Source organism: Ictalurus punctatus, chromosome 17, assembly GCF_001660625.3.
Source record: "Ictalurus punctatus breed USDA103 chromosome 17, Coco_2.0, whole genome shotgun sequence".
Taxonomy (NCBI): domain Eukaryota; kingdom Metazoa; phylum Chordata; class Actinopteri; order Siluriformes; family Ictaluridae; genus Ictalurus; species Ictalurus punctatus.
The window spans coordinates 15,979,900-15,998,640 of record NC_030432.2 but is presented as its reverse complement, the minus strand read 5'-3'; the positions used below and the strand labels follow the sequence as shown (position 1 = coordinate 15,998,640).

The 18,741-nt window shown below is 37.8% G+C and overlaps 1 protein-coding gene across 1 annotated transcript in view; it reads left to right on the top strand.

Annotated features, from left to right (window-relative positions):
• Window positions 1-17,754, top strand: part of ptgir (prostaglandin I2 receptor) — a 31,224-nt gene extending 13,470 nt beyond the window's left edge. Inside the window, exon 3 of the mRNA XM_017490991.3 lies at window positions 14,566-17,754. Coding sequence (XP_017346480.1) covers window positions 14,566-14,847 — 282 coding nt within the window. The 3' untranslated portion in view covers window positions 14,848-17,754. The remainder of the gene's footprint in view (window positions 1-14,565) is intronic.
• The last annotated feature ends 987 nt before the right edge of the window (window positions 17,755-18,741 follow it).

The window sequence follows — 18,741 nt, the reverse complement described above, 5'->3', positions numbered from 1 at the left end:
CCTTTAAAACACTTAATGTTGTGGTAGAGTTTAAATACTCCAGACCACAGAATTGTTCTGTCATGGAGCCAGGCAGGATCTAAAGGTGCAAACCCTTGTCAGAGGTGTGTCCATGTGTCAACTGTTTCTTCCTCCTCTGGATCATATAACAGGTGTCTACATGTTCTCTTTTACTTCTTTTTTTACTATTATTGTCATTCTATTTTATGATTTAGAGTTTGAAATTGTACAGGTGCTGTTTATGCCTTTCTTTTATGAGACAGTTGTATATTTATATAATGGCTCATTGAGAATGAAGTGTTGTATATATAAACAAACAAATGTATTTCTTGTGTTTATGGCAGACAGAAATGTTATGAAGTATTAGAGTTACACTCAAATGTTATGGAAAGTTGATGTGTATAACAGCACACTATAACTGTGGCAATGATTAATTGCCTAGTTTAACTTTGCTGTATTGTGTACATTTATTTTACAGATACTGTATACACAAACATGCATGTAGTACAAGAAAACAAACTTCCCATATGTTGAACATGTTCATATATTCATACTAAGGGCCAGGGGGAAAATGTGATCTATAAGGGGGAAATATAATTAAAAACATCAAATGCACAAGACCCATGAAAGTTGTGGTTTGGGGTTGAGACAGTTGATCTGCTCTCTGTAGTGTTGTCATAATGGTATGAGAAATCGTCCGTCTTTGATCCTCGAAGCCTCTCAGGAATCATTTAGATTTACAACCGTAATTGCAAAAAAGTTGGGACACTGTGTGAAATGTAAATAAAAACAGACTGCAATGATTTGCAAATCTCATAAACCCATATGTTACTCACAATAGAGCATAGAAAACATATCCAATGTTTAAACTGAGTAAATGTACCATTTAAAGAAAAAAATAAGGTCATTTTGAATTTCATGGCCAACACGTCTCAAAAAAGTTGGGACGGGAGGCAGCAAAAGGCTGGAAAAGTAATTGTTACTAAAAAGAAACAGCTGGAGGTTCATTGGAAACAGGTCAGTAACATGATTGGGTATACAAAGAATATCTTAGAGAGGCAGAGTCTTTCAGAAGTAAAGATGGGCAAAGGTTCACCAATCTGTGAAACACAGCGCCTACAATTTTTGGAACAATTTCAGAATAATGTTCCTTAATGTAAAATTGCGAAGACTATGAATATCTCATCTCATTTCATTTACATTTTATGCGGTGTCACAACTTTTTTGGAATTGGGGTTGTATTTGGAAGACGTCTCATTATTCACTGAGGTCAATGTAAATTCAAAGGAAAGGTCACTCTCAGTAGTAAGTGCCGGAAATGGTTCTTTAGAGTAATGGCACAGAAAAACTATTTATGGTTCTCTAAAGCAGTGGGGTCCATGAAACATAGCCAGTGGGTCTGTGACTTTTTTATTTAGTTACAACACTGGAAATTATAACCCATAATTAAACTTATTATATCTATTATTGAGTGTATACCTGTGTGCTTGACTGGTTCCTTGAATTAAATGGCTTTAAGTCCTATAAGGTGTTTGGCCTCCATGGATTGGACTTGTTTGTCCAGCGCATCCCACAGATGCTCAATTGTTTTGAGATCTGGGGAATTTGGAGGCCAATTCAACTCTTGTCATGTTCCTTAAACCATTCCTGAACAATTGTTTTAACCCCATGAAGGGGTATACTTGGTCTGCAACAATGTTTAGATAGGTGGTACGTGTCAAAGTAACATCCACATGAATGCCAGGACCCAGGGTTTCCCAGCAGAACATTTGCCAGAGTATCACACTGCCTGCACCAGCTTGCCTTCTTCCCATAGTAAATCCTGGTGCCATCTCTTCCCTAAGTAAGCAATGCACACGTACCTGGCTGTCCACATGATGTAAAGGAAAACGTGATTCATCAGACCAGGCCACCTTATTCCACTGATCCATGGTCCAGTTCTGATGCTCTCATGCCCATTGTAGGTGCTTCCGGCGGTGGACAGGGGTCAGTATGGGCACTCTGACCAGTCTGTTGCTATGCAGCCCCATGCACAGCAAGCTGTGATGCACTGTGTGTTCTGACACCTTTTTATCATCGCCAGCATTGACTTTTTCAGCAATTTAATCAGCAATTTGTGCTACAGTAGCTCTTCTGTGGAATCAGACCAGACAGGCTAGCCTTTACTCCCCATGCGCATAAATGAGCCTTGGGTGCCCATGACCCTGTCACCGGTTCACTGGTTGACGAAGAACTGACGCAGTTCGCTTGCTGATTATATATTGCTGATTAATATACTCCACGCCTTGATAGGTGCCACTGTAATAAGCAAAGATATTCACGTCTCCCATCAGTGGTTTTAATGTTATAGCTGATGCCTATGTGTGTGTGTGTGAGTGTGTGTGTGTGTGTGTGTGTGTTTGTGTGTGTGTGTGTGTGGGGGGGGGGGGGGGGGGGGCAAAAGCTGCTCACACACAATATTGATAGGATTTAGATTTGTACTCTTTATTGCTCTTTCTTTTCAACTTTCAACTTTCAACTATTTCACAAATAATGCTCAAACTACTGTGGAAAAAACTGCTGGGGAAAATCCCTACTATAAATACTGTATAGTCACTGATATAAAGTTCTGATAGTTAAGTTAAAACTGTTTACCTGACATTTTATGGCTAGATTAGCAAGTTTACATCTAAAGATTTCCTTCTTCGTAAATGACTGTTAGACTTAAACTGACTAATACTGTGAAAAGCCCACTTCTGATATTAATCAGCACTTTGTTGGGCTTGGATGTACCTCATACAGGTCAGATCCATTTACATTCATTTGCTTGATTAGCAAATACACTTCCTCTCTGAGAGAATTGTAGTCTAAAATAAGCTCAGTGCTGTTATCAGATAGAGTGGTTTTTAATACAAAACATGCACGTGTTTGATGGTCAGTGTGTGACTCTTCACCTTGCTAATGTTTCAGATGTCTTAATTCGAAGTGTAGAATGTCGAAAGGGGGAAAAAAATCACATAAATGTGCTTTGGAAACCTTCAGACTTTTCTAACTCCATGTACACTTAAATTCTTCCTGGATATTAGATGGATTGATCTGGGCTTTATTGGCTTTGTCACACTCTAAACTATGTGCAACACAATTCTGTATTCGGCATGTTGCAACCACTTTGTTGGTGTTGATGAAACAAGTATTAAGTGTCCATTCATCATTTATTAATGCTTGTGTGTATTTGGGATGAGTAATGTAAAACAATCTGCATACAGTTTACCCACTAATGGCAGATATCCATCAAATCTTGTTTTTTGATGTTGTTGCTTCTAATATGTGCTATTACTTGATCTGATTGGGTACCACAGCTGCTCATGCTCTTTTTTGTTTACCCAGAAAGTAATATTCCACACCACAATCCCTGGAAGCTTTCTCTTGCCATTTATAACAGCTATAGCAATGCCAGCACAAACACTGGAGTGAACAAAATCCCTAACCAAATTAAAATCCATAAATCTGATGAAAAATGATCAGCATTTTGAATCCATGGAAAGTCCCTGAGCTAATGAAAATCCACCAGGTCAGCCTTCATTCCTAAAAGCATGTTAGCTCCTGGAATTATTTCCATTTTGTAGTTCCATTATCATGCAATATGCATTTGGCTCCACAGACTCTTCCTGTGCGGAAGTACAAGGTGATGCTCTGCCCAGACGCGCTGACTTGCAAAACAGACAAGCATTACCATGAATCGAGCCTTGCTCTGGCCTGAACACATTTCCCTTCATCCTTCCATTGAGACCCAGTTTTATATGTCCACTCTGTCCCTCTTGTCCTTTCAGCAAGTCATTTTTTTTTTGCAATTATAAGACACAGAGCCAGTGTTTATGCTGATCTGGTTGTTGTGCTCTGTGTTTGTACATTAATGTCCTGTATGATTGCGCAGGAATCAAACAAAAACTGTGGAGCAGGTTGGCTAAGCAGTCAAAAGTCAATCTTCCAGATGTGAGAGTGTTATTATGACGGAGACATTTTATTACATTTTAAAATATCCTATTTTAACCTTGAAAGTGACTTCTGATGCTTAAATCTCATCTGTCCAATCACTGCAGTGGCTCATCAGAGCAACATTCACCTCAAAGAGCCATCTTATTCATAAACGACACACCACAAATATTTGCCACAGTCAAAATGTGAAGGAGAGTGACTGAAACCCTCTTCACCCATGATAAAATCACTGTAACACATGCCATTGAGTATTTTAGCTTTTTAAAAAATAATTATTTCATTTATTTTAACAAATATTCCCAATAAACCATTCTTCTGGCACACAGTGTAATCTGATAACAGTAAGCTTTGGTTGCTAAGTAACATAACGCAAATATTAGTGTGTTTTGTTGACAAAACATGATGTTACAAATTCACATACTGGTATACACACATACACACACATACAGTGTATTTATAATTTTATAACAGTTTTGAACACAGTGATGCCATTCAGATGTTATAAATAAATGTAGATGAGGAAACTATTTGAATATATTTTAACAGTTTCCAAACAGCATAGTTATCCTGTCAGGTTAGCTTGTGTCCGCTAGCCATCTTGTGTTAGCTGTCGCTGAAGACTGCAGTAAAGTGACTGAAGTTCATTCTCCAACCTCAATGTGGTGTCATCAGCAGAAATCAATATAATCCAAAGACACATTTTTGGATGTGTCTTTGTTTCACTCTACTACATTAAGTAGCTGTATCCTACCCAGTGAGCTAGCTCAGCTGACATTAGCGTGGTTATGACCAGTTTCTGGTCCATGGATCATATGCATATGGCCCATGTCACTTCTTTCTTTTATAGTTTGAAAGATTAGGTCATGTTGTTCATAAGTAAATGACTGTAATAAATCTAGTTTCATAGCATAAGAAAACAAATGCTCATATGGACAAGAAGAGAGCGAAGGTTTGATGTTAAAAATAATTTTTAAAAAGCAAGACGTTTTTCGTTATTAGGCTTGTTAGTAACAGCAGACAGAACATTACCACTAGTTCAATGGTTTTAAGGACATTTGTCAAAGCCTTCTGTAAACTCATGATGGCATTTTAAAATGTTTAGATTTTTTTTTTAATTAATAGACATTACTTACTTTATCATTATTTACAGGTCATTATTAGTTGCTCACAAACTTGTGTTACAATATGTTTTAAGTTGTCGAGGAATTATTTATCACACAATATTACAGCTTTGAATCATTATTAGATTTTTTTTTTTTTTTTTTTTTTTTTTAAACGCTTACAGGGAATTAATGCCAATTTACAAAGAATTATAAGCGCAGTTATAATCAGTTATAAATATGGACTCCATCAAAGTGTTACCAAAAGTTTTATGTTTGTTTGTTGGGTTGATTAAACTACCTAATTATTTCTTCACACATAACATTAGAAATTTCTACTCAAGTAGTTTTCTTGTGCATTCAGATATTCTTTTCTGCTCACCACAGTTGTAAAGATCTGAGTTACCACAACCTTCCTCTCAGGCTCAGACCACTCTGGCCATTCTCATCAACAAGGCATTTCTGCCTACAGAACCGATGCTCACTTTTGTATGTTTTTGTTTTTCACACCATTCTGTGTAAACTCTAGGGATTGCTGTGTGTTGAATTAGGTGTTAATTGTATGAACCAATTCAATTGATGAGCAAATAATGTCATTTCTATGTAGCTGTCAAGTCATTAAACTACAATACCACAAAAATACACAAAGCATTATGGGAAACCCACATTTGCAACATTTATGCAGTACTTCACTTCAGTATAATGTGTGCAATCAGTTCACTTTAGGCTCTGAGACAGGCTGCAGGACGTAGACTATATTTGATTACAAGTCAGTATCTTTAACACACTCAACTATCTTGTCTACCTTAAAGGGCCTTTTGCACATCACTGCCAGGAAGTGGCTGCACTTGGGTCAGGCTTGGCATACCACTACTGAGTCAGAAGCAGTCTCCTCTTTTGGAGGAGGGGTGCATTAAATAGTCACAGTTGCAAGCCAGTCATAAGGAAACCAGTAAATTCCACAGTGAAATGATACCAGATTTAGGCAAAACTTAATCTATCGAGAAGATGGACCAAGTAGAAAGAGAAATAATATAATGCATGAGAAGTTATGTTTAAAGTATAATGTCAGTCTGTGTGCAAGTTGGTTTTTAGCAAAGGAAATTGACACAAAAAATAGTGTGAAAGGTTTACCACACCCATGGATTTTTACAGAAGTGTGGGTTGTTTGTGTTTCTTGTTCTTTGCACTATTAAAATGCTTCAGTTGCTGAAAATAGGTGCAGTCTGCGTGTAATTCAGTAACCTGTTATCACTTTTAATAGACAAAAACAAACAAAAAAACAAACAGTAATGCATGGCCTCTAGTAGTTCATACATAAAGTTAATGTATAGTATGTAAAGTTAACATGTATCAGGCATTACTTCCTCCTTATTTATACTACTGTCTTTTCAAGTATCTAGCAATTATCCATCATCTTTACCTGAAGGAAGAATAAAACTGTTTACTGGATATAAAGCCTAGAAGAATTACTGGGTATCAAGAACAGATTGTTTCAGAGTGCTCATGAAATATTAATATCCATATTATAGTATAAAGATTTTCTGGTGAAAGTCAGGTTTTAAAGTAGTTGCATTTCCATTTCTGCTGAATTGACTCAATTAAAAAATAAATAAAAGTGCTTGTCGGTGTTTAATAATGCATGACAGGAAAAACGAGAAAAACAAGAAGGCAAGAGCATTGATTGCCATCTTGTATAGGGAACATATATCTCTTACAGGATCTAGAGCACATTTCACAGTTCGCTCCTTTCCAACTGGTATCACTTATCAAACGTTACAGGAAATGTTTACTACAGTTGTCCTCCTGTATGTATCTGCTTAATGTTTAACCCTGTAAAATCCCACGACATATCACCAGCTTCAGAATTACATTCTCCATGCTCATGAATACATACCTGTCTAATTATTCTTAGTGTAGTTCCTGAGTAATATGCTTTAAATTAATAACTGAATAATAAGCCAGGAGTTTAAGGGGTTAGTATAAGAGTGATGTATTGAATATCAGCATGGCCGTGATTTGGCTGCAGGCTGGGTGCTGCAGGTAATTACAAATGACAAAATGTTCTTATTTGTGTAATTATTTCAATAGCCCTGTGATTTGTGATTGTGCAGATATATATATATATATTTTTATTATTATTGAAGTGCAGTATGTACTAACAGCAGCATTGTGATATCCAAGACTGCTCTTCCCCTTGTTATCTATTTAACAGAGCTGAATATAGACATGTCAGTCTGGTATTTTTAGGCTACCTAGCCAGAACTGGGCGCTGCACCAACTAACATCATTACTGTACTGGCCCTGTGCATCCATTTTTAATTTATTTCAATATCAACAGTAATTTTTATCTGAGCAAATCTAATTCTACAGTCCTTATCACTTTTTCATGGCCGGTGTGACGTCATGCATCTCATCATGCCAGCACTGTATAAACTAATTTAATGCACAGACGTCATGAATAATAACAGTGGGATAACGAGCAGCGGGAATACAGTGGTGTCAACATGCATAGACGATACAGCATTAAAAGAATAAATTTTCAAAACAGAATGAGGAGAGGAATCTTACATGAGACACTGGGACCTAAGTGTTATTGATTAATGGATTTTGTCTACACTTTAAGAGGGATTCTTCAACCACATTATTCTATCTGTAACCAAAGCCTGGTGTTTTTATCTTAGAACACAGTATCACTGAAGGCTGTAGTTTGGTTTTTGTGTGTAATTTTATATTCTGTGGAGCGAGAAAAATTCACTGTGCAGGAACGTTGCAGAAAAAGGCCATCTGCCTCGACTGGATAGCAGCTCCACCCACAGAACCATTTCCCACCTTCTTTGATCACCTTTTAAGAGCACTTTACATGTTTTAATAATTTTAGGCCATGGCCAAAAGCACAAAAAAATGCAAAAAAAATTTGGCATAATTTCTATAATCTAATGAACCACACATGCACATTTACAGACACAATGAAAGTGGTTTCCCCAAATTCACCTAAAAATGCAACCAAAATTTATTTCTCCCTTTCTTGACAAGCATCTTTAGTACGTAGTAGAGCACCCTATTGCTATTATGACCTGCTGCAAATGAGATGCTTAGCTTCTGGCAGCGTTCCTCATGAGCAATGATCACCAGTTCAGTAATATTCTTGGGTTTTCTATGGGATTCAAGTCAGGTGACTGTGATGGCCCGGTAGAATCTTCCAGGACTTCTTCTGCAACCACGCCTTGGTGGAATTTGAGGAATGCTTGGAATCGTTGTCCTGTTGGAAGGCCAAGCCTCAGCTTCCTCACAGATGGCTTGACGTTTTCTCCTAGGATTTCCTGATACATAAATGAATCCATCTTGCCTTCCACATGCTGCAGGTTTCCAGTGCCAGAGGATACAAAGCAGCCCCAGAGCATCACTGAGCCACCAACATGCTTGACTGTGGACAGAGTTTTCTTTCTTCATTCTTCTCTCTCCAGACATACCGCTGATCCATTGTGCTGAAAAGTTGCAGTTTTGTTTCATCGCTCCACAGAACAGAACCCCAAAACTTCTGTGGCTTATTTATATGATTTTGAGCCGACTTTTCTTGTGCTTTTGGGTCAGTAGCGGTGTATATCTTGGCGTTCTGGCATGGAAACTTTCTGTGTTAATACACACCATACTGTGCTCACTGAAACCTAGGGATGGGTATCGTTAAGGTTTTAATGGTATTACTACTCTTACCAATACTGCTTATCGATCCGGTACTTTAACGGTATTCTTATTGGTACTTTGTATTGTGTTTTTTTAAGAAAAAAGAAACGTTGTTTCGATGCCGCGAGAGATTATGCGATGATTATGTGTTATAGTTATTTGGGAAGGCTGCCAGCATACATAGGTCTACGTGACATAGACGGGCAACCAGAGACAAGCTAGCGAGGCAGTCGAAAACTTTTAATTTCTCTGTCTGCACATAATGCACTTTTGAAAGATGCTTTGGCAGACTACTTACAAGCAAAAATCTTGTTGCACTTGTGGCAGTGAGCACTGTCTGCATCAATTCTAGTGAAGTGTAACCACACTTTTGAGCATTCGTTTCTCTCCACCATTGTCACTCTATGTTTTAAGCAGGAGCTCTGTGTGTTGTGTGCGTGTGCTCGCTGTTGCATGTGACAGACGGCCTCGAGAGATCTCACTTCTGGATTGTGAATGCAGATGAATGCCTTAACGTTATCACAAATTAGAAATGGTTGGTGAGATAAAATGTGCAAGATAATGTTTATTTAGCAAGAATAAACAGGAAATATATTTTATTAATTTCTCCTGTAGCAAAAGCAGAACCGATAGCGTCAGAGCTTATCGATACTATGGTCTTTCATATTTTAGCACTGGAGCCAGTTTAATACCAGGTTTCAGTACCCGTCCCTACTGAAACCTCAGTGCCTGTTGCCACCAAGTCTCGCTGCAGGTCTTTTGCAGTCAGTCGAGGGTTTTTCACAACCATGTATTCTCAGAAATCTGGTTGCAGCCATTGATGGCTTCCTTTTTCTGCCCCGTCCAGGTATTTCATATATTTTCTGCCCCTAGCCAGTTCAGGTATCTGATGTGCTCCAGCTTAAGCACACCTGGTGCAACTAATGAAGCCCTTGATTAGATGCATCAGGTGTTCTTGTGACAACATCTGTTTTGCAAATTTGTGCTGTTGTGAGAGATTCCATTCAGGGGGTTCAATAATTTTGAAACTGGAGAAATAATAAGTTGCATTTTCAGTTTAATTTGGGGAAACCACTTGAAGCATACTTTGTGTTGAACTATTTCAATTGCTTTCGTTTGATTTGTTCATTGCAACCAGCAGAAAGTCTGTAAATTTTGACAATAATCCTGAACTGCAATGGGGGGGGGGGGGGGGGGGGGGGGGTGTTAATTAAATTAATTGTGCAAGGAATAAAATTTGACATGCTTTTATGGGAAAATAACACCAGATTTGTGTGACCACCGAGAATGTGATTATGATCAACCACAACAGTTTACCAACACTAACAATTTTCTATTTATTAGTGAATGATACATTAACCTTTTAAAAATTATTTAATGTAACATCCCCAAAACAAGTTAGTTCGTTGTACCACTTTCACTATAAAAGCCATAAAAGGTTACCCCCTCTTCAGACTCTTTTTTTTCTTTTGAAGTAATGTTACCGCAAAGCAAAAAAGACACTCTAGTGTTTCCTCAAGGCAGAATCCTTATCTCACAAAATATTGACAAACTCCTTTTTGACAGTTTTAGAAAGGTGCTTTGTTTATCTGAACATGATATTTGTATTGAGCCCACCTGCTTGTTTGGTTGACATGGTCACTTACCAGCAATAAAACTTCATTCCATCTCTGCATGTGTGTGAAATTCCCTTTCAGAATTAAGCATCCTCCCCTGCACTAATTCTTCTCCAATATGAATTTGTCTTCTTGAGCCGTTTTTTCTTCTTCTGCTAATTGTCACAATGGTTTGTTTCTGTTTTATTTGTATACTCCTGTCAAGCATATACAAGTTTAATGCAAATGCAAGGATTCAATTAAAACACCCAAGGCAGAAAAGTTGTACAGTATGGGCAAAGCAGATTCAAAACATGAAAGTCAGGTTTTCAGCAAACAGGCAGGGATGGCATCAATAACCAAACTAAAGCAGAATCAAACCAGAGTAACATCCACAGAATAAGCAAACTCAATAATGTCACTAGTAAATACTAGCAGCAAGACTTCACAATGACTGTATAAAAGACCAGGTTATTTGTAGGAATGTTATTAACAGGTGAAGCTGATCAGCTGATTCAGTGATTGTAAATGGGGATGTGGAGCATGTGACTGGTCACGTGATACAGTTTGTAGTTAATTGTCATGTGGAGAATCATTTGAAATTGACTTCTTCTATGGTTGAAATATACAAATGTATTCACAGCGCACAATATTCAAGGACCCACTTTATTCTTTGGCGGTCTACAGTGCCATTAGTGGTCAAACAGTTACAAAACTACACGGTCATCAAAAGACTCCTTAATAGCCATAAGTGCCGAACATACTTAAAGTGGTTTGTGATGATACATCACAGATAGCACTTTATAATAATAATGAGGTAGGGGTCAATTCAGACAATGCAGACCCAACCCAATGCAGTCAATGCAGACCCAACTTTTCAACTTTAGATTTAAAAAAAAAAAAAGAAAACTTTTAAGGGATATTTTTCTGTAACACTTCTCATATACTGTATATTCACTGGCTTGTAAAAGAAAATCATTTATTTGACAAAAATATTAAGAAGGCATGAATCAGGACAGGGGGTTAAAGATTAAAGCAAATTTCACCTGCTTATAAATTATGTAAGAGTACACCATGAAACTATTTTTAAGCAAGGAAACGGGAACACAATTCTATAATTGCAGCTGAATCACAACACCCATTCAAGTGCAAACAGGCTTGCTGTATCATTCTGGTGAAGATGTTGCTAAACCTTGCTATTTCCAATCATGTTCTATTCTTGCTTGACTCAGTGGTATACATAAGACCTCCAACCTTTAGCCAAAGGAATTTACAGTTAAAGGTTAGAACAACCACAACAAAGTAGGTCACAAACACAAATGTGAGAACAGGATGTTTTGGCGACAATGTCGCAAAAGCCATACAGAAAAGACACTTGTTAATCCTTGGCTGTTTTTTAAATAACATTATGTACTATAATTGATGCATTTTCTATATGCTCTTTGTATTATTATTACTACTAAATAACAGTTATCACATTTTGGCATTTAGCCCAACGTTAACTGCCAAAAAATAAAACTACTACATTGTCTAAAGGGAATTTAATGCAGGCCCAGCCTTGTTCCAGAAAATCTACTTCCCTTGCCAAATTTTCACAAAGCACACCTAAAACAATTGAGCAAGGGAGGGTCTGAACACTACAGAAAGGTGTGTTACTTGTATTAGGGTTGGAACCAAACTCTTAAAGATTTCTGCTCTACTGGTGGACGGCTCTATCATTCTGTAGGTGCACCTTCATAACAAAATGATTATGCAGAAATGGTTGGATCTGGAGTCATTTTAGATGAAAAGCAGCTTTTTCTTTGTTAAACAACGAGAGCTTGTTGTTTAACAAGTCACACTTTGTGACATTTTTCACCAAAATTTGGTTTTGTGGTGTTCACTGAAATAAGCGTTGCTTAAATTATCACCTGTGGATGAGGAAAATTTAGTTCACTTCAAAAGGACCAAGTATAAATGAGTGAAAATTTAAATAAATAAATAAATAAAAACCTGTCTTGTATTATAGCATCCCTTTAAGGTGCATAGAGTATTTTTTGCTGTATTGTGAATGTGAGTTATTGTATGAGGTTACTGTGCATTTTGTGCAATTTTCTGGTATGTTCTGATGTTTTGTGTATGCTAAGTTACATTGTGGGTGAGTGAGTTTGCAGTCTTGTGGCTGTATGTTCAATTTAGAAGGCAGCTGACCGACTTCCCTAAACAAACTTTATAACTAGTTTCATTTCAGTTAACCACACTATCAACTCGTCCTAAAGTGCTTATTTAAAGAGACCCTGAAAGTCCCATGGTGCCCAAGCAGTCGTGTCAAAACTTGATTAGTAGACCACGGCTGGATAGAGAGCTTCTGCCTGAGGACCATATGAGGCCAGGGAATGTGGTGGGGCATGTTTTCTGGAGTTGTTTTGACGACGTGCAACAGTGACAATCACTGGCTTCTTGTAATGTCACACAGATGAGTTGGTAGCTACTGATTCGGAATTGCCGAATAGAAGTTGGAGCCGCACTTCATCCAGATGGTATGACACTATACTGACACTGTCATTAACATCACTTAATGGCTCATGGAAATTCCTGTAGCTCCCTGTCGATGTTAAAGTGAAATTAATTGAACACTGTGGGTATACAGTGTTCCATGGTGGCACATTTCACACTCATTCTTTCCAGGCCTTCTCTGTCTGTTGTTGCTCTATTCAAAATGTCTTCCTTCTAGAAAAGTAAGAAATGTATTATGTTCTCTGTCTGTCCTGGTCTGTACTATATGGTGACACCCCCTGTTATTACATGGCACATTTTACAATTTATGTCATAATGACCCACACCATAAATAACTGCATTTCGATGCTTGAAGGTGTAGATAGGATTGTTGCCTTTCACACAGTCTGGCAAAGATCTCCATTAAATGCTGCTGTAAACGTCAGGTGTTGTTGACGTGTCGTCAATTCCAGCATGTTCTTGTACTAGAAAAAGCAAACAGTGACATCAGGAGGTATGCAGGCAGCTTTATGCTTCTAAACAGAGACATCTTTTGCAGATCCTGATGGGTTTTGTGGAATCGTGTTTCGGGTTTGAATAAACAAAACAACCGCAGGTGCAGGTGCTGTGGTCTGGAGAAGAAACTCATGACCTAAGCTATCTATTCAGAACACAAACAGTCCAGAGAATTCAGCTTCTGTACAGACATCGGACGTGTTTGATATGAGAAATTAGTGCTTTTTATGTGATGGAAATGGTCTAGAGCTTTCCTAGAAAGGACTTATGTGATCTGCCACAGTGCCACAGATAAGAACGCAAACAGTAAGTCCTTGAGAAGTGTGTGTCTATAACTTCTGCATTGTCTATGTTTTTAGTGCAAGGTTTCTTTTTACCTTTTTTTTTTTTTTGGCTCCTCATGTGCAGCATGTGCAGCGTGTCAGGTTGTTGAAACGAATGACCTTCCCAAAAAGCACAGTCCATGCCAAAATACTAATTAGTGTGATTTAGCCAGCCAGTAATCCCCTTTTCTCAACACATGCCACATTGTGTGATGGACTCTGAATCTAAGCTCTTCTGTTTGGGGACAGAGTCAAATAAAGTCAAATATATCTAGACCAAACCATACTTGCTGTGTCCATTTAGTTTATTCGTTGTATCGCAGATCAGACATACGTTTCAGACTAATTTCACTGAAGATTTAAACCCGGACACAGTTGTAATGACTGTACTGATCAGCTGGACAATTATGACAAGAAATATATAGGCAGTATATTACCAGGAATAGATATTGTGTTCATATTGTGTGTGTTTCCAGAACCAGATATTTTGTTCGTCTCACAATTCAACGCTGTGGATGTGTTGCACATCCTGTCCATGATCAGACTATAATAACACAGATTTGTCTTTTTTAATTTGGTTTTCCTGACAATACCCATCTTATACAAGTCCATTACATGGTTAAACTGGTCTGAAAATCATATTATTGTACACTGTGCTGTCTTGCCTTTCACCTGTCATCGGTACACTATGATATGTTTGGCAATTGCAGTCATCCAGAACTGCACACAAGATTTTATTTCTTACAGAATAAACACTGAAGTAATTAATAATAGTTAATAAAGGTTTCCTAGACATGTAGATGTTTAAAAGAGCTTCGGTGTTCAGTCATTTTAAATATATTTTAAATATCTTTCACCCAACCTAACTCTCCTTTTTTCTCTTTTTCTTTCTATTAGATATTTGGCTTCGTCAATGCCATCAGCCAAGGATCAGGCAACGACGAAAGGAACCTCCTGGCGTTCCGTTTCTCTGCCCTCAACCCCGTGGTAGACCCCTGGGTCTTCATCATCTTCCGCAAGTCCATCTTCCAGCATGTGCGTGCACTCTTATATTGCCGATTCAGCAAGGCGGCAGTGAAGAACACAGCCCAAGATGGCCTCTCGCATCGCTTAGAGAGCATGGTGCCTGCAGAGTCCAGTGCTCTCCAGAGCAAAATTTTCAGTGACATCCCTCAGTGAAAGCCAGCAGCAAACCAAGGGTCAAGGGACATGTTGAAATCTGGAGACATTTCATGCATTTGTTAATATTCAGTAACCACTTTATCTTGGTCAGTGTTGCAGTGGATTCAGAACTTATTTCAGAAACACCGGGCATGATGCAGGAATACACACTGGATTGGATTCCAGTCTTTACATCATATTTATACACATTCACGCATGCATTCACACCTACGGGCAAATTTGTGTCCCTAATCCATCTACTGGCATGTTTTTGGTAGATGGGGGAAAACCAGAGACCTGGTGGAAAGCCTGCATGGACTTGGGGAGAACATTCAATTACTAGAGCTTAGTAATGAACCGGGAAAGCTGGACACAGTGAGGTGGCAATGTTACCCAAAACCCCACCTTGCAACCCCAATAGGAGACTTCAAAAAAGAAAAAAAACTTTAAAGACTACACATATTCAGAAACTACTGTCAGAAGCATCAGTTCTATACAGAATGATGGACTATACTGTATGTACAATAGAAAATGAATGTGCGCGTGTGTGTGTGTGTGTGTGTGTGCGTGTGTGTGTAGGAATAAGGCCTTCTTAAGGCATGTGTGTACAGTCCTCAATATGTGAAGCACAAACCATGTTCGAACTAAATATTACTTCAGAACTATTGTTGTCTACAATAGCCATCAATTCTATTCAGAAAGACAGTAGTGTATCATTAATAAATACGCAAGGTATATCACAAAAACATTGAGTATCACCCACTGGCCATTTTATTAGTGACACCTATACCCCAGCACATTCACACAATTATCTAGTCAGCCAGTCATGTGGTGGCAGCACGATGCATAAAATCATTTACTCTATATACAGGTCAAGAGCTTCATGGAATGTGCACATAAAACATAAATGCCTAAATGTAGTTCTGTATATTTGCACTCCGCCTTCAGAGTGAAGGTATGTGCTATTTACGCATTGTCTCAGATCATTTCAAGGCTACTATCACAGCACATCCATTAAACACATGGACCAGGTGATACATATCATATGAGTTTTCTAGGATCTAAACTAAACTCTGAATTAAGCTAGAAACCGAGTGAAGTGTTGAAAATATTGCTTTTTTCTGCATGCACTCTCTTTTGATAGGCATCGTTTTTGCAACAGAAAATCACATTGCATCTAAATATAAGAACTTGTTAAGCCTAGTTCACACTGTACCAACAGACAGGTTTGTCAGGTTTTGTCAGATCAGTGTGTTAACTTTTTGTTGGCGGCTGTTGACGTTGGTCGGCATTTGTTTTGCCGACTAGTGTCAGCAAGCAGTGTTGTATGAACTCTAATGTGATCTGACCGAGCACAAACCACTGCTCTAACGATCAGGCAAGTGTCCTTGAAAACTCTATAGAAACGACAGCCCATGTGCTAGGTGCTAGGTGTGTTAAATTGTTGTTGTGGGTAAAAAGGCAGATTTCGGCATGAATAAAAAAAAGAGGATAAATTATATATCGATGTGTTATATAAATAAAATTGTTCATTTTGTTCATTCGTTTCACTCTTCGTCTTTTCAGGTGAAGAATGACACATAAAGACACTAGTGATAGTACAGTTTTGATTTTGGTAAAAGGATAATCCAATTTTAAACCCGTCTGTCTATTAAAAATAAGTTTGTTGGTATCTGTTGGGGCAGTGTGAACATGGCAGTTTTGTTTACCGACATTTTTATCCAACGGTCCACTTTTAAATGCTGGTGATTGACGGTGTCTGTCGGCATCAGTTGGTGCAGTGTAAACTAGGCTTTAGAGTTACGAGGTTCCATCTTACTATTCTTTGTTTTTCTTTTCATATTGAGCTTCAAAAACTTGACTCTCTGTAGTTCAGACACATAACTCTCTCTCTCTCTTTTTTCCCTACTTTTAAACAGTATTGTGAAAAGTTCACACATCCATGTATATTCTGGATCTTATAAACATAAATTCACTTTAATCAAACATGGCAAAAGCTTAGAATTTCAAAGTCACAATTGTGTAAGTTCATTCATTGAAACCAAATGTCTAAAGTTTTTCAGTGGTCATTTTTTATTCACGTTTCTCAACACAGACAAAAATTTGCACTTGTTACTTGGTCTCTGTGGTTTGTTGTTTGTAATGTGACAAAGGAAAGATTTTAATACAACATGTGGTAATAATCATTTATGTTGTAAAAATCTTCAAAATCATTTTTGTGGTGTCTGAAACATCTCGGCTCTTGCGTGACCTTCTCTTTTAGCTCATGTCACAATTATAATTCATACTCAGCCTAAATCAAAGTGCTGTACAGATGCTTTTAGAACTGTCCTGGACCCAATGTAAACGCTTAATGGGAATCAGAAATACAATGCATGCTGCAAGCAGGAGATAATTTTACCTTCCATATTTGGGTGTTGGAACATTTTGTCTATCAAGGAAATGTCCTGGTGTTTTTGTATACCGAGCATTTGAGGAAGTGGTAGGCATTAATATCAGCAGTGGAAAATGTGAGGTTGGTCTCCCCAAACTTTCGAAACAGACATATCCTCTAGAGTAGATGCGGTAGAGGTTTTGTAGATAAGTTCGCAGTTCAACTTTCATTGTTTTAACAAAATATACCAACTACTTGCTATTACACATCATACAGTATGCAAACCAGTTATCTATGAAATATACCAGAGATGTGCTTATTTTTTTGGTGTTTGAAAAGGAATATCCTCAGTGGTGTATATAGCAGTGAAGTCTTTGTATGTACAGTACATGCCACATCTGGTTTGTGCGAGTTTTGTGTGCAGCATATTAAGCTTTTCCCATTCTGACTTGCACTCAACTCTTTTTTTTTTTCATTCAGTGTTACAAAAGAGAGATTTTGCTTGCCAAATCATGGTGAGTTGAAAAAATAATAAACACTTCTAAAGAATATCCAGTGGTCTTGGTCGTTGACTGAACACATAGGCAGGGAAAGGTATTTTGATTGATCTGACTGCAGTGTGCTACTTCCAACATGTGTAAATATAATGGGTCTGAAAACAATTCCAATAGCAGAGTAAATAATTAAGCAAGAGTAAAATAAAAACTTCAAAGAACAACCTAAATGCAATGAAATGGCATCAAAAACAAAGAAAATAACTGTAATATAGAAAGACAGTAACGCTATTATAAGATTTGGTCATTCCAACCCCAGCGTTCATTTATGAGCCAATATTCAACTTCAGGTTTTTTTTTGTTTGTTTTTTGTTGTTGTTGTTGTTGTTGTTGTTGTTGTTGTTTCTTTTAATAATCTGTCACTGGCTTATAATGTGTGACTGACTCTGACATGGGTCCTATTTGTCTAAGTGAAACCAGGGAACATAAAGACCTGAACACACAGCACCAAGTTTCAAAATAATGACGACCGTGGGCTGGAATCTGTCAACAGCCTTATTTATCAGTAATTATGAAGCAGACTGGTTTTCGGTTCTATCATGACCTGCTAAATGAAAACAGAGTGACTTGAATGAAAGCAGTGAAGTGATGCCTCCAGCAGGGTGGTACGGAGGTCAAACACTGAGCCAACAACTGAAGAAAAGTAAATAGACGTGAAACAAAAGAATGTACTGCATATACGAACTGGGTTTTCAAGCAAAGTCAGTTATGCCTGTGACAATCACGAGTTTGTGGTCACAACACGCTACAAATACAACGACATGACAGTACATGCTTCTCCTGAGGTACACAATATGAGCAAATAAAGACAAAAATAACATATTCTTTGATTAATGCAGCCCAAGTTGCATCTCAATCTGTCAAACTGACTGTTCAGCTCTGGTGACACGATGAAGATTAGCCTCAACATGGCACTAAATCACAAACTTTATGAAAAGTGTGCATGGCTTGGTATTGAATTAAATGTGTTTAGATTTGAACATT